The 16,999-nt window shown below is 54.7% G+C and overlaps 2 protein-coding genes across 9 annotated transcripts in view; one reads left to right on the top strand and one right to left on the bottom strand.

The window, feature by feature from the left end:
* Positions 1–9,479, bottom strand: part of LOC105491903 (glutamate rich 1) — a 60,075-nt gene extending 50,596 nt beyond the window's left edge. For 3 of the 6 annotated variants that reach the window (XR_011607319.1, XM_011758626.3, XM_011758627.2), the window contains exon 1: positions 9,386–9,479. Coding sequence is in view for 5 of the 6 variants with exons in the window: in XM_011758626.3 (XP_011756928.2) it covers positions 9,386–9,407 (22 nt within the window). In the remaining variant the exon portion in view is untranslated. Of the gene's footprint in view, positions 1–849; positions 2,886–9,385 lie in introns of those variants that run through there. The other 3 variants (XM_071068683.1, XM_011758622.3, XM_011758625.3) reach the window with 3 other exon arrangements.
* Positions 9,480–16,327: 6,848 nt separating this feature from the next.
* Positions 16,328–16,999, top strand: part of LOC105491902 (DLG associated protein 2) — a 921,137-nt gene continuing 920,465 nt past the window's right edge. The window contains exon 1 of one of the 3 annotated variants that reach the window (XM_011758618.3): positions 16,328–16,522. The gene's annotated coding sequence lies outside the window, so the exon portion shown is untranslated. The remainder of the gene's footprint in view (positions 16,523–16,999) is intronic. The other 2 variants (XM_071068682.1, XM_071068680.1) reach the window with 2 other exon arrangements.

Here is a 16,999-nt window from a genome sequence, read left to right as displayed (position 1 = left end):
AATCGAAAAAAATAACCTGCAGGAAAACAAACAAATTACCAAGAAGGCCAAGCAATCAGCGCTGAGAAATGAGAGACACAACAACAAAAGGCCAAGGCCCAGAAAAACACCCCACCAGAAATTCACATGCCGCAACACCCAGTAGAAATGAGCCCCTTTCACGGAGGAATTAAGTCACTTTGGTATAATCCTCAGAAAGGATTGCTGCCTACACTTGCTATTTCAAGTCAAAGACGTAGCCAAATACCAATAAAATCTTTCAGTAAAGTGTTCTTTGGAAATTGGACACTTAGGAAAAACTGTAAATATATGTATCTCACAAAGAAACACAGTTTGACCCTGGAAGTGAACCTATTCAATTCTAAACTCTTCCAAATGCAGTTGCTGAATTTAAAATCTAACAGTTGGGTATGAAACTCTTGGTGCTGGAAGATATTAGAAATAATGATCATTCGTGATTCTCTAAAATTTCAAGTTTTGCTATCACCCTTATGAACTGGTGTCTCTTGGGAAAGTGTGACTTTCAGAGAAAATACGTGCACAGCTTATTTGGGGATGTGAAGAATGAGATCAGTTCGAAAGGACCTATTTCAAAATGTGGATGCTCAGGAGAAGCTGCAAAACCGACAGGACCACACGCTTACAGGGATTCACTAAAATAAGAGAGACCACAAATATTCATGAGTGACTTTACGATGTGAAGTCACTGGAGGAGAAAACGCACTGACGTGGTCTGGCCGTGTCCCCTCCAAATCCCACGTGACATGTGAGCTCCAGTGTTGACGGGGGGCCTGCTGGGAGGTGTCTGGGCCATGGGGGCAGATCCCGTGAGAATGGCTTGGTGCCCACCTCGTGGTGATGAGCTCTTGGAGATCTGGCTGCTTAAGAGGCTGGGACCTCCGCCTTCTCCTGCTCTCCTTCTCTCACCATAGGACACTGGCTCCCCTCTGCCTTCCCCAAGAGCTGCAGCTTCACGAGGAGGCCTCACCAGAAGTGGGTGCTGGCGCCATGCTCCCTGTACAGCCTGCAGAGCCATGAGCCCAGTAAAGCTCTTTTCTTTATAAATTACTCAGCCTCAGGCATTCCTTTACAGCAATGCAAAACAGACTAATACTCCTAGAGAACAAAATCGGTTTATAACATTCCTTTTTAGTTTCCACTTAATAGATTTACAAACAGAAAAGTGATTAGATTTTCAAACAAGAGTTGGCAGGCTTCTAACATCATATTTAAATGAAAAACTGCTACAGAAAACAAGACTGGAGATAATCATTGTAGAAATTTCCACCGTAGCCGGCTTGGAGGTGCTTGCTGCCTGCCTCCTTCACCTGTCATATTATAGAAATCTCCCAAAACATTTCCACTAAAACCACAACACACACACAAACCACATTATTTCATCAGTTTAGAGAAAATAGAAAAATTCTGCTCTCAGTGAACGGCAGCTCTAGCTGATCTTTTTCCTTCTACATCTGCCTGTCTCATTGTAACAAGCATTTTAAATTTAACAGTTATCAGGACTATTGCATTTTTTGAAAATCTGACAGTTTGAATTTTCTTTTTTCAGTAAAAACTATGTTTAAATGCCTGCTGAAAATATGCTGGCCCGGTCACAGCTTTCTTTAAAACAATAATCCCTGTGGGATTTTTCTTTTTTTTTCATTTTATCCCTGTAATGAGGCAAGGTATTTAGCCTTTGACTATAATCTAGAAATAAAGGAATAAACTGGTAATACAATTACATCACTTCACAAGAAAGAAAAATTCAGTATGTTAATTCAATGAGTAGTAGATTCTTGAGAAGTTTCATAACAGAATGACAAATGGAAAAATAACGGGCTACTATTTAAGCAGAAGCGGGCAAGCTCTGAAATACCAAAAGAAAGAACAAAAACAAGCGCTCGACATCAAACCAGAAAGAACCCCTGAATGGGACGTCACTAGAACCTCACGCCATGACCGATCTGACGTGGGCTTCTCACGGAGGAGGTGAAAATACAGCAGATCATCATTTTCTACGGAAACTCTAGCCTTTGAACAAAGAAGAAAGCCGGGCACCTGTAGGCCAGCTACTCAGGACGCTGCGTCAGGAGGATGACTTGAGAACTAGCCTGGACAACATAGTAAGATCCGATCTCTACAAATAAAAAAGGAGAAGAAAGGAAATATTCCACGCAAACTTTGCCCAGAGTTTTCCTTGTAGTTTTTTAACCAGCATCTGTCATATCATGAAGCGTTCACAAACATCTTTTACCTTCACGGGCGGCTGCAACAGTTTTCATTCAGCAACTGGCAAACACACCCAGCGGGGTGCAGAGCAGCCCAGGGGCTTCCGGAGAGGCTGGCACTGCCCCGACAGGGCACGACCCTCTGGCAGCCCACTCAGTTCTCGGAGTTGTTTTCTCACCGAAACAAGGCTGGGCTAAAACACGCTGAGAGATCACTGGGAAGGCACTTCATCAAGCTGCTTGATGAAAATCAGGAGACACCAGATAAACTATACCTTTTACTCCAACATTTTAATTTTTTCCAGTTTCATTACACATTGGCTTTTTCATCAAATAGGTCTTGAATTCAGCCCAAAGAACTTGCAACTCATAAGGGATTCCACACCGACAAGCCCCGTGTTGTTCGCACGGGCAGGTTGCGCTCACTGAGGAACGCTATCAAGGATGTGGAATCCAGAACCCGGGAAGCAGCTGTACCTCCTGCACCCACGCCGCCTTGCCTGGAGCACAAGTGAGCCACGGCAGCCCCATTGTGGCCTCCTGGACCCCACTTCTTCCCAGCGCCAGCCAAGAAGGTCCATGTGGTCCTTTTTGGGTGCTGTGGTTTCTCATCCCACGCCCCGATGCAGTGACGCGTCCTAATTTGCTGTCCCCTCCGGCTTCCGTACCTGCTCCCCCTCCCCCGGCTTCCGTACCTGCTCCCCCTCCCCCGGCTTCCGTACCTGCTCCCCCTCCCCCGGCTTCCGTACCTGCTCCCCCCTCCGGCTTCCGTACCTGCTCCCCCCTCCGGCTTCCGTACCTGCTCCCGCCCTCCGGCTTCCGTACCTGCCCCCCTAGGCTTCCGTACCTGCTCCCCCCTCCGGCTTCCGTACCTGGCCCCACTTCCGGCTTCCGTACCTGCTCCCCCCTCCGGCTTCCCTACCTGTCCCCCCAGGCTTCCGTACCTGCTCCCCCCTCCGGCTTCCGTACCTGCTCCCCACTTCCGGCTTCCGTACCTGCTCCCCCCCTCCGGCTTCCCTACCTGCCCCCCCAGGCTTCCGTACCTGCTCCCCCCCTCCGGCTTCCGTACCTGCTCCCCCCCCTTCGGCTTCCCTACCTGCCCCCCCAGGCTTCCATACCTGCTCCCCCTCCGGCTTCCGTACCTGCTCCCCCTCCGGCTTCCGTACCTGCTCCCCCCTCCGGCTTCCGTACCTGCTCCCCCCTCCGGCGTCCGTACCTGCTCCCCCCTCCGGCGTCCGTACCTGCTCCCCACTTCCGGCTTCCATACCTGCTCCCCCTCCGGCTTCCGTACCTGCTCCCCACTTCCGGCTTCCGTACCTGCTCCCCCCACTCCGGCTTCCATACCTGCTCCCCCCTCAGGCTTCCGAACCTGCTGTCCCCTCCGGCTTCCCGTCTGCTCTGTTCTCACAGGCACATGGGTCCCCCACCTCCATGTCTCCTGCACCCAAGGGACAGAACCAGCAGCGGCAGTGACCAGCTCGTGACTCCAACAGAACCTTGCATGTGATGAGTCACCTGGCTGGGTCCTCACGGTGCTGCCGTCCACTTTACAAATGAGCCACCTGGGCATTAGCAGAGTGAGCTCTGAGGCAGCAGTCCAGCAGGACGACCTCGGTGGCCGTCCCCATCGAGACCGAGGCCTGCTGCGCGCTGGGGCGCCGGCCACCAGGGATGGGCGCATTCGGCACCCACCACCTCCTCGGCCCACTTCCCTCTCCAGCCGCACACCAAGCACGACTCTCTCCCAACCTGCAAGGAGCCGAGACTGCAGTGGCCCCCATGTCCGGGCAGCTCTTGCAGCCCTCCTCCAGCCACCGCAGTACCGCATCTCCTCGTCCCCACGTGCGCTGGCCTTCCCACCACTGCACCTGCCCTTCCCTGCTGGGGCAAACCTCCTCTACACCCCAACCTCACCACACACCAACACTCCTGCAGGGCCTGGCTGGCACGGCGCCTCTTGCTTTGCCTTCCGTGATTCTCTAAACCCCCGTTCCATGAGGTAGGTTCCTTCCTTCCCTCCCTCCCTCCCCCCTCCCCCTCCCCCCTCTCCCTTCCTTTCCCCCTGTTCCATGAGGTTCCTTCCTTCCTCCCTCCCTCCCTCCCTTCCTCCCTCCCTCCCTTCCTCCCTTCCTTCCTTCCCTCATTCACTCAGTTATTCACTTGGGAAGCGCTCCTGAGCGCGCTGTCCTTCCTTGAAGATGGGGAAAGAGGTGCCAACTCCTGTTCCGGAGGAAGGGCTCTACCGCATCTGAGAATGTCAAAGCCACACGGGTCAATGAACACAGCCTCACTTCTCCTACAGGACAGCGATGACTCCGTCCAGCTCTGCACAGAGTCCCACACACGGGGCCAGAATGAAAGTCGGCCCCAACAGAGGCATCAGGCACCCAGCCAGACCAAGGCCACGCTGCAAGAAGGAAAAGGAGCCTCTTTCCAATGGAAACAAATCCGAACTGGCACCTTCAGCTCTGGCACTCCAAGGGAGAGGCAGGTATCACAGGCAAGTTGCAGGGTACGGCTGGGAGATGCACACACCACACAGGGACACATCCAGACACGCATGTACACACACACCACACGCAGACACGTGTATGCAGGCACACGACACACAGGCGCACACACATACATACACAGGCACACATGCATGCACATATACACAGGTGAACACCCAGATGCGCATGCACACACACGCCACATGCAGACACACGTACACAGGCACAAAACACACAGGTGCATGCACAAACACACACAGGCACACATGCATGCACATATACACAGGTGAACACCCAGACACACATGTACACACATGCCACAGACACATGTACACAGGCACACCATACACAGCACACACACCACACACAGACATGTGCACACACACCGGCACACACACCCACATGAACACTGACACACATGTACACACACCACACATGCACAGACATCACACAGGCAATACATATGTACATAAGTACACATACACACACACGTACATACACATCACAAGAAGACATGCATGTACATACACACCACATGCAAAACACACATATACACACCACACAGGCACACATACACACTACACACAGACATACACACCACACAGGCACAGATATGCATGCACACACACATACGCACACCACTCAGGCATATACACATGCACACATGTACACATATACACACGCACACCACAAAGGCACACACATGCGTGCACACACACCACACACACCTGCACAGATGCACACACAGGAATGCACACAGACATGCATGCACACAAACACCAGACACGTGTGCACACACAAAGGCATACACAGACACGTGCACACACAGGAATAGCGGCACACACACATGCATGCACATTGACAATATGCACACACAAGCTCACAGACCCACGCCTACACGCAGACACCTCTCCCCAACTACCAGAGCTGCAGGAACTCTGGCACCAGGCCAGCACCGTGGACAGCGCCAAAGATTCCTGGTGTGTGAAGTTGGGGCAGTCCACTCCCAGAGGTGCAGGAGAAACCAGAAGACGACAGGGAGGTGGCCAACAGGAAGTGTGACCGCTCACAGCAAGGCGCTGGCAGCTCCAACTTCATCTGAGGAGTCTCAGGAAGACAGAGGCTGCTCACCTGCTCCAGACTCCTTGGCCCTGGAGGATGCACCTGCAAGGGCGAGGGAAGCTGTCCTGTGCGTGCGGCAGTCACAGCAAAAATGAATTCTTATTAAAAAGCAACCAAGCATCCCACACTCCAGCACACGCTCCCCAGGCTGACAGCAGGCTGGGTGCCACCCAGGAGGAGGCCTCTGGGAAGGGGCTCTGTGGCCTTCCCTACAGAAGGCCCAGCCAGGCCAGCAAGGCCGTGCCAGCAGCATGGTGCCCTCGGAGCTCTCTCCTTGATGCGGGTGGCTGGCACCACTGAACCACCTTGATGGGAAACTGCAGGACAAGGAGTCAAAGGACTTGCCTCGGTGCAGTGAGTCAAATGCAGGGGGCCCTCGGGGCAGGGACTCTGCTTAAATCCACTGGCACATCCCCCCCACCACACACACAGCAGCAGGTGGTGAGGACAGGTCTGGTGCAGGGAGAGAGGGAGTGGCATGACCGCCTGGCACTCCTCTGCCTGCTCAGGGCTGGGCCCTGGGATGGGGCTCCCACCTCCACGAGGCTGTGGCCCTCACCCCAGCATCTGAGGATCGCCTCTGCCCAGCAAACCCCACGCAAGCTTTGCCTCCTCCGGAAACGTCCCTGAAGCACACACGGAGTCAGGGAGAGGACCAGAGCCAAACCCCTCACAATGACCAACCACCAGGGAGGAGGCTCCGTGAGCTGGACAGCAAGACTCCGCCCAGGGAGCAGGCACACAGTCAGCATCTCGAGAAGGAAGCAAGGAGCAAGGTCCCGCATGGCTCTGCTCACCAACACAAGATGCCCTGACAGGCACTGGGAGCCGTCCAGGGAGGAGGAGGCAGCCAAGGCTCAACCCGGCCAACAGCAGACGCAGTCACTCCTGCCAGGAGTCACCTGGGCAGCTCCTAAGGTCCTCACCCACCGCAGCAGGCCCCTTCCTCGAGGAGCACGCAGCCCCTGGGGGACCTCCCCAGTCCACTGCAACCCCACGCCAGGCACCCCTGACCGCTGGCTACCCTACGTGCAGAAACAGCCCGACCTGAGCTAGCACTTAATTACATGCCAGATATTCACCCAATCTCCCTGGGTAGAATGGAGGCCACAGTGCCCTTCCCCTTCCTGGGATCCTTTTCAGTTAGGAGAGCGGTTCATGGTCAGAGCTGCACAGCACCTCTCAGGCTTGCAAAGTAGGCCCAAGAAACATCCTCTAGTGCTCTACTTACACCAGCATAACATAGAGCACATTTGACAAATTTGTACTCAAGTGGTGCTGCTTCAAAGGCAACACATTCTTCCCATTAATCCTGCGGAGCTCTGCTACACATTGTTACAGGGAAACTGTCTCATTAACAGGTTACATTGCCTAGCAAAAACAGTCTACTTCCAGGAAAAAAAAATGCTTAGAATCACCGTTTAGCCTGACCGCCAACCTTTCCACCTCATGTTTCTTGGTCTGTGCCAGAGCCGAGCAGGGGAAAGTATGGGCCCCTGGATGTGTCCTCTGTCAGCAAGCACTGCCCTAACCCCAAGCACAGCCTCAAAGCACAGCAGAGCTTCACTTAGCTCGGGGAGGGAAGGATACCGTGCCTGATCCGCTGCTGCAGCCAGGGCCTGAGGGGCTCTGCCACACTCAGCAGACGCTCGGCCAACACCCTGCGGTGAAAAAACGATGCCAAGTCAGAGTTCTGTGTGGGGTCCGCTCCAGGAAGGCACACCTGCGCCTCGTGGCACCTGCCTCCTCTCCCACCATCAACAATGGTGCCCAACCCCCATCTGCAACCACCCCACGACCCTGAGCTGGACCACAGGAAAAGAGACGTTCCTGCAAGCGGGTGTCTCCATCCCCTCCTCCCGAGGCACACTTGGCGCAAGCATACCCCAGTTTCCTGCTCCATCAGATCACAAATGCTGGGAAGTTTTATTCCAGCTAAATCCTCCCTTCAGTGCCTCTCAGAGCCTAAGTGCCACTCAGCCGATGGGCTATTCAGACGATCTTGAGGAAGACACACAGAAAACTAGTATTTTCTCTCCCAGCTACATGTTATACTTTTGGGATTTATTAACCCATCCTTCCAACCACAATGTCCTTAAACAACCTAAATTTACTTGACCATTCTGTCACATATCCAATAGTTTGAAAAAAAGGCCGTTTCAAGGGAAGATGATTAGTGAATGCCTAAAACAATTAACTTCCATTCACTTTAATTTAGTGAGTGGAGAAAGGTTTTTTTTAAGTTGATTAGGTACATTACAGATGCTATAATTTCTTGAATAGACAAAAACATTTTTTTGCAAGCTTAGAAGAGTTGCAAACATTTGAAAGAATGTAAGAGAAGAACGTGCTATGGTTTAAAACGAGAAGAAAACGCGCAGTAGCAAGAAGCCCCCCACCACGAAGGCAGGGACAGCTCTGCAGGCAGCTCACCGTCAGGTCTGCTCCTAAGAACCTCGACACTGAATTCACAGCCTGCCAGCCCTGCTTCCAGGAGAGGGTCATGAACAAGGTAGTTCTGGTGCTCATTAACATATGTGAATGTCCATTTTAGAGCCTAACATCTGACTGCTTAAAAACTGTGAGGTCATTTTTAACCTGTGAGCTGATCAGGTGACAATTCCCTGGCCCTGAAGGAGAGGGGGAAGCCCAAGGGCAGTGTTTCCCTAAAAAGGAAGACTTGAGAACATATTTTCCTCCATATTCTGCCTCACTGAGAAATTTTTTCTTTGTAAGCAATTGTTTCGTACTACAGTTTGCCACTATCTTTTCATTTCAAAGAGAAAAATACCAGTTTTAAACATAGAGAAGGAAAAAAATTCATCAGCGTCTGAATTAATCCAAGTAACACGAGATTCATGTCAAAAACCGCCACTCTTTTCATTATAATGATGATTACAGGGTGAGGGTAATGAGCTGGGGTCTGCAGGAGGAAGGAGCACGCTTTATTTTCTAACACTTCCGTTCTAAGGCATGGCCAGGTTGACCAATTGCATTAGTCTGCTCCTGTCTTTGGTACTGCCTAATACTATCACAGAATTTCATAAGCACTAGGATGCGCCCCACACCTTAGGTCCACTGAAGGTAAACGCCACGACCTACTTCTCTCAGATGAGGACACAGTGGCTCAGGGAACTTCTGCTGTACTTTTTGGTGAGGCTGCCGGAGCCCCGGGCTAGGACCCCTCTGAAGAGCTGAGCCGCCCTTACTCACTCACCGACAGGGGCTCTGCTAAGAACACGAACCCCTGGCTGGGCTCGCCCCCGCCCAAGTCCCCAGACACCAGATGGGGCCTGGCAAGGCCGGCCCGACCAGCAGCCATACAAGGAACAACATGGGCGAGGGGTGGGCCGCGGTCCGGGGTCGGGGTCTGGGGTAAGAGCGGGGGATGGGTAGGGACTGGGGTGGAGGTGGAGAGTTGGTCCAGGTTTGGGGTGGGGCCTGCAGAGGGGCCGAGGTCGGGGTCCCGAGTCAATACTGCGGTCTGAGCCGAGAGCCGGGTCTGGCGTCCGGGCAGAAAGCCTCCGCGCCGCCCCCACCTACCGTGCTTCCTGTGCGCCGCCATGACCCGGCCGCGGACCTCAATCCACCGCTCTCGGGCCCGACCTAAGCCCCCTGCCTTCCGGGTTCCGCCCTCCTGGGCCCGCCCACAACAGCAGGACTGCCCAATCCGAATACGGGACCCTGACACGGGCTGTCAGTCAACTACAACATGGCCGTGGATTGGCTGATATCGAGTCTGTGGGTGTGTCGCGAGGCTCCAGACCCGCCTCTGGGAGCCTTGCTGCGGAGCGTGCGCGGAGGGAGGGCTGCGGGGGCGTCGGCGCGGGCTTTGGGGAGCCTGAGGACGCTGTGGGGGCGCTGGTTGCGCCTGCTCTACGCGGTGGCGGAATTCTGGGGGCGAACGCTAGGAAGGACACTGTGGAGAAGAGGGGAGCGGAGAGCCCCAGAAAAGACGCGCCCACCCCCAGCCCCACGCGTGCACCTGCGGATCCGCAGTCCCCGCTTCGCCCCTAGGCGCCTGACGGACACGGGAGTGGCCAGGGCAGTGCCCCCGGCCCCAAGGCACCTGCAGGATACAGGGAGTGGCTAGGGCGGTGTCGCCGGTCTCCAGGCACCTGCGAGACACGGGGAGTGGCCAGGGCTGTAACCCCAGCCCCCAGGCACCTGGAGGATACAGGGAGTGGCCAGGGCGGTGACTTTCAGCCCCCAGGCACCTGCTGGACACAAGGAGTGGTCAGGCGGTGTCCCTGGCCCCCAGACACCTGCTGGACACAGGAGTGGCCAGGGCGGTGACCCCGGCCCCCAGGCACCTGCAAGATACAAGGAATGGCCAGGGCGGTGTCCCTGGACCTCAGGCACCTGCAGGATGCAGAGAATGGCCAGGGTGATGCCCCCGGCCCCCAGACACCTGCTGGACACGGGAGTGGCCAGGGCGGTGACCCCAACCCCCAGGCACCTGCAGAACACAGGGAGTGGTCAGGGTGATGCCCCCGGCCCCCAGACACCTGCTGGACACAGGAGTGGCCAGGGCGGTGACCCCAACCCCCAGGCACCTGCAGAACACAGGGAGTGGTCAGGATGGTGCCCCCGGGCCCCAGGCACCTGCGGACATGGGGAGTGGCCAGGGCAGTGACCTGGTCCCCAGGCACCTGTGGGACACAGGGAGTGGCCAGAGCAGCGGCCCCCACGTCACCCCGACTTGCCCGACCCCATCTTGGCTCCCTGTCCAGCTTTGAGGGCCTCTGCACTCTGCTCCACCCCCTCAGGACCCTCTTCCTTGAATTCATTTCTTCCAAAACATTTCCCAAGTGTGTGCCAGGTGCTGTTCCTCATGTGGGCTGTCTCAGGAGAGAAACCCACGGAGATGAGTGTTTTGGAGGAAAATGAAGCTGGTAGGGCCTAACTGGAGAGTGATGGGCGTGGGCTTGAGGTAGGTGAGGGAGCAAGACCAGGGAGCAACCCAGGGAAACAGAGCCCACAGGAGGGAAATGATGTCCCAGGAGAATGGTTGCCCTGTTTGAGTTTGGGGACCAGAAGCAAGGCCAGGATAAGGGGAGCTCAGAACAGGAGGAAAGGAGACCTAGGCCCGAGCAGGGTCTGCAGGGAGCCTGATAACTTGGCATGTTCCAAGAAGCAGGGTGGAAAGCTGTTACACGATATAGAGCAAAGGGGTGAAATGATCTGATGCACTTTCTTTCTTTTTGGGGTAGACAGTGTCTCACTCTGGCCCAGGCTGGAGTGCAGTGGTGCCATCACAGCTCACTACAGCCTCCAGCTCCCGGCCTCCAGCAACCCTCCCACTTCAGCCTCCCAATGTGCTGGGATTACATGCCTGAGCCACTGTGTGCAGCCTGATGTACACTTTAAAGAAGTCATTTAGCCTTGTGGTAGGAATAGAGTTGCATGGAAGGAAGCGTGGAGATTTCATCTGCTGCAGTAAGAGATGCTGACAGCTCACGTCCAAATGGTGGCACTGGAGGTTCTGGGTCGGGGGCGTTAGTTGGATTGCGGATGTGTTTTAAGGTAAAGCCAAAGAGATTTTCCGATTGATCAAATTGAGCTATGACAGAAAAGGAGAAATGTAGAATGGCTCTAAGTTTTTCATTTGGAAGCTGGAAGGCTGGAGTTGTACTGAGGAGGTGGAGAGCTTTCTGGGGATCTTCGTTTGGTGGTAGTGTGCAGTTTTAGACAGGTCAAGTTTGAGGTGCTCATAAGATGAGTAAGCATATGAGGTCATGAAAGGAGCAGGCATGAACTTTAGAAAGTGGTTCAAGGAATAAGCCCGGAGGGGCTCTGGCCTTTGAGAGGTGGGGAGATGAGGGGCCCCAGCTGTGGCACATGAAGGGTGGCCAGGGAGAAAAGGAAGGTCCTGAAGCCAAGTCAAAGAACAAACCATTTGTCTCCAATGATGTGGATGAAGCAAGAGCAGGACGGTTGCATTTGTCAAGGGCAGGGGCCATCAGTGATCTTGGTTACAGGAATTTTGTTGAAGTGGTAGAAGCAGAAGCTTGATGGAAATTCACAGAATTTCAAGGAAAAGTTAGACATTGACTGTACACCATTCTCTGGTGGGATCATGCAAATAAGGCAATAGCTGGAGGGTTTCTGAAGACAGAACACACACACACACACACACACACACACACACACACACACACACACACACAGAGAGAGCAAGAGCGAGAGTGAGAGAGAGAATGAGAGAATTTGACCTGATCAAGTTGCCATTGAAAATGGGTGATGCAGGAGGGGAAATAATCCCTGTAATGAGGCTGCATCTTGAACTTGTTCTCCACTTCATCATTCTCAACAGCACTCAAGCCCACTGTGGACTCCCCCATAACAAAATCCTCCCAGGAAATCTGTATTTTTCTCCAGCCCTGTTTCTTCAATCTCTCCCACACCCAAACTGGCTGAAATCGTTGACCACAAAGCCAGTCTCCACTTTGAAGTCTTCCATGGACTCTGTGACCCCGTCCATCTTTTCTCTCCACCATTCCACTGCACCTGCTCCTGTCAAAGTCCCCAAGGCATCCATGTCCCCAGCCCCAACACACACTTCTCAGTAAGCATGTAACACGCTAAGGCCTCCCAGAAGTATCATCCAATTGCTGGGCCAAACTTGGGAGTCACTGATGACTCTCCTCTTCCTCTCTTCCTGAATAACCCATCCAGAAAAATCACATCAAGTGCATTCTGCTTGCAACGCATCTTACTTCCACTGCTGAGTTTGTGTCTTCATCATTTGTCACTAGGATTTCTCCAGCCTGTTTTAGGTTGATCTCCGCAATCCCAGGATTTCTCCGAGCATTTTTAAATTGATCTCCCCAATTCCACTGTAGTTCCTCACTCCCACCCTACTGCCATCTCTTCTTATGGCAGCCAAAATGGTCATTTTAAAATCTGCCATTTAAAAGCCACTGCATGTGGGCCATCGCAGCAACAGAATAGGGAAGAAAAACCGCACAATCACATCAATAGATGCAGACAAAGCATTTGACAAAATCCAACACCCATTCATGATTTCAAACCCAAACACCAGGCTGGGCGCGGTGGCTCAAGCCTGTAATCCCAGCACTTTGGGAGGCCGAGACGGGCGGATCACGAGGTCAGGAGATCGAGACCATCCTGGCTAACCTGGTGAAACCCCGTCTCTACTAAAAAATACAAAAAACTAGCCGGGCGAGGTGGCGGGCGCCCATAGTCCCAGCTACTCGGGAGGCTGAGGCAGGAGAATGGCGTAAACCCGGGAGGCAGAGCTTGCAGTGAGCTGAGATCTGGCCACTGCACTCCAGCCTGGGCAACAGAGCGAGACTCCGTCTCAAAAACAAACAAACAAACAAACAAAAAACCCAAACACCTTCAGCCAACTATGATTAGAGGGTAACTTCTTCAGTTTGATAAGGGACACCTACAAAAACCCTAGAGCTCACAGCATACTAAACAGTGAGAAACTAGAAGCTTTTCCCCCTAAGATCAGGAAGAAGGCAAGGCTCCCCTTCTCACCACTGCTTCTCACTGTCACACTAGAAGTCCTGGCCAATGCAATGAGACAAGAAAAGTAAACAAGGTATACAGATTGGGAAGGGAGAAATAAAAGTTTTGTCTGCAAATGACATGATCGTCTATGAAGAAAATCTCTGCCCTGCTCAAAATCCTACATCATAATTCATTGTATAGAGGATACAAATCAAAGCCCTTAAAATGTCCTGAAAGACAACCTTGAGTTTTTCTCCAGTCACGATCATGTTGTCCTTCTTTTCTCCCTCAGTTTCAATTATTCTGACTGTTCAGTTAAAGGAAAATGTGGCCAGGCATGGTGGCTCATGCCTGTCATCCTAGCACTTTGCGAGGCGGAGGCAGGAGAATCACTTGAGCCCAAGAGTTGGAGACCAGTCTGGGCAACGTAACAAGCCCCTGTGTCTACTAAAAATACTAGAAGTTAGCCAGGCATGGTGGTGCACACCTGTAGTCTCAGCTACTCAGAAGGCTGAGGTGGGAGAATCACCTGAGTCAGGGAAGTTGAGGCTGCAGTGAGCCATGACAGCACCACTGTATTCCAGCCTGGACAACAGGAGTGGTGAGACCCTGTCTTGGAAAAAAAAAAAAAAAAAAGGCCAGGCACAGTGGCTCACGCCTGTACTTTGGGAGGCCAAGGTGGGTGGATCACGAGGTCAGGAGATCGAGACAATCCTGGCCAACATGATGAAACCCCGTCTCTACTAAAAATACAAAAAAAAAAAAAAAAAAAAAAATTTGCTGAGCATGGTGGTGCACACCTGTAATCCAGTTACTCAGGAGGTTGAGGCAGGAGAATCGCTTGAACCAGGAAGTAGAGGTTTCAGTGAGCTGAGATCGTGCCATTGCACTCCAGCCTGGTGACAGAGTGAGACTCCGTCTGAAAAAACAAACAAACAAAAACAGCAAGTCCTTCTATCTCCCCAGGTCTTCAGGCCTGCACTTATCTCCCTAAATCCTGTTCCCAGGGCCATGGCAGAGGCTACCTCTGACGCCACCCTCACTGTGCTCTCAGGTTCCGGTGCACTTCCTTGCTGGTTGGCCTCTGGACTTTCTTTGAAGCTTTGGGAGGTGCTCAGCTGGGGGAGCAGGGTGTGTGGGTGAGGAGCAGCCCTCAGTCACTGGTACCTAGAAGCTGAAAAGCTGTCCAGCCTTCCTATGCTGACGTGCACTCCAAGCTGCTTCTCTTAGAGCACCCCCAGCAGGACGGGGCCCCAGTGCCGACAGGAGCAGCCTGGTGTCACCGCAGCCTCCAGGACGTCCCCTCCTGCCCTGCCTCTCTCTCCCGACTTCCTCTAGTTTCCTGGGATCGATCTCCAAAATGAACTACCTGCACCCAAATCCACATCTCAAAACCTGCTTGTGGGAGAACCCAGGGGAAGATTTAGTAACGACATCCTCAAAAAGTTCTTTCCTGATGTCACAAACCATATTCGTGGCCGTTTTCACATTCACCAATAACACTCCATATGTTTCCTTCAGAGAAGTAATTATAACTTGTAATTGTTCCTTGGGTAACTTCTGGGTGGACCCCTCTCTAGACAGAAGGCTTCGTGGGGCCAGCGACCGTGGCTTTCTGTACTGCTCACACACTAAGAACACAGGAGAGGCCGTCAGTAGATTTGTGTGATTTTCTTGTTGCTGTTGCATGAAAGAATAGATTCTTTCAAAAAATGTGAAGGGATGGGGACGAAATGCCGGGGAGGAAAGCAAAGGGAAAGTAAATTGTGAAATGAAAATAAATTGACCTGGACTCTCTCCCCGGTTGAGGTTTGGGCTCTGAATCCAGTGGAGACCACTGATGGATTCGGGAAACATTTAGGAGAAATGGACAGTGGCTGTACTTCTTTCTTCCATTCACCTTGCTACCCCCTCATCGTTTAGCACTCTGCCTTGAAAATACACTGCAACTGATGAATATTTGGGTGATCAACTATACGGGAAATTCTTACAGAGCCTGGTTTAAAGATCTTGGAATTTCTGGAAAAGATGGGTTTGTCCATTCCAAATATTTTGGATGACCTGATTTCATTCTAACTCCCATCCGTCTTTCTATGCGGTTTGTTTTCGCATCTTTTATCTCATTTAAATGCCATAGCCACGCAGGTGGAAAGCAGAAATCCATTTCTGCATTTACGTTAAACTGGGACTGCGAGACTTGCCCAGGGTCGGTGACCGCCCGGGGACCCCCATGCCAGCGCGTCTCGCTCCCGCGTTCCGCTCCTGGAAGGGCAAACCCATGACCCTGGCGAGGGTCCGTCCACACGTGGCCAGGGTGGCTGATCTTCCCGGCTGCTGTGGTTGTCAACACCACTTCTCCGGGTCGATTTTCCCTTTTCCTCGGCTCTGTCGTCCATACGCCGCTCACAGCAAACCCAGGCGGCGGGCCCCCTCCAAGGGCGCTCCCTGCGTCCGGACCCAGGTTCTCGGGGCGCCCCCGGTGGGTCCCCGTGAAGCCGCCGCCGCACACCCACCTCAGCGGAGCCCGCCTGTGGAAACCGGGGGAGGTTCCGCCTCCAGCACCCACGCGGCGGCCGCACCTCGCAGTGAGATCCTCGCAAGCGCCCGCGCCTCCCTCGCCCCACGTCCCCTCTGCCCCGCGAGCCCCACTGGGAGCCGAGCCGACTCGAACCGGAGCGCGAGTCCCTTGCACAAAACGCCGGCGCGTCCCTAACCGCGGTCCAGAAAGGCTGACCCTGCCCGGGGGCGACGGGTGTGACCGGGTCCCCAGCTAACTTTCGGGCGCGGTGAGCGTCGCCCGCGCGCGCCGCGGTGAAGGCCGCTGCTTTCCCGCCGGGAGCCCCGCGCCGTCCCCAGGTGACCCGCGCGCCCCGCGCAACAGTTGGGGCCGGGCTGTCCGCGCGCTCCCCGAGCCGGGCCCTTCCCCAGATGCAGCCGCGCGCCGGCCGCCCCCCAGTGCGCCGGTGCCTCCCCGGGCGCCGAGTGCGCAGGCGCCGGCCGTGAGGACCGACCGTGCGCCGGGCTCGAGCGCTGTCTGAGCGCGCGGCGGCGGCGGTGGACGGACAGACGGACCGCGGACGGACGCACGGACCCCGACCCGCGAGCCCCGGGAGCCGCCGGCCTGAGGAGGGGCCGCTTCGCCATGTCGCCCCGCACCTGCTGAGCTCGGAGCGTCCGAGGATGTCCGCGCTGAGGAAGGTGCGAGCCACCGGGGGCCGCAGGGAGCTGGGCGCGAGAAGCCGGGCGCGGGGCTGTGAGAGCCGTCGAGGCGGGGAGGGGGCGGCGTGTTGGAACCGCGGGGACGCAGCGAGGGCGTCAGGGTTGGGGGCGGGGGCGAGCGAGGGTCGTGCCGCCCGCCAGGGCCGGAGCGCCGGCGACCCCAGGGACAGCCTGTGCTCGGGGGTCGCGCGTTGCGCTCCTCGCCGGGCTCCCCGCATCTCTGGCCGCGCTCGGGGGTGCCGGGACCCTGGGCTCCGGGGGTGCGGGAGCCCACGGGGCCGCGGAGGTGTGAAATTCTCCGTTCGTGGAGGGGGCACAGCCTGGGAAGCGCCGGCGGGCCAGGGGCTACGCGCCTACCTCCGGTGGGACAGCTGCGAGCGAGTGGGGGCGGCAGGCAGCAGACTGCATCCCCCTCCCCCCAAGCCCGGATGGAAACGCCGACGGGGACCGGGAATG

The sequence above is a fragment of the Macaca nemestrina genome, chromosome 8, assembly GCF_043159975.1.
Source record: "Macaca nemestrina isolate mMacNem1 chromosome 8, mMacNem.hap1, whole genome shotgun sequence".
In the NCBI taxonomy this organism is placed as follows: Eukaryota; Metazoa; Chordata; class Mammalia; order Primates; family Cercopithecidae; genus Macaca; species Macaca nemestrina.
This window is presented reverse-complemented; position numbering and strand designations above follow the sequence as displayed.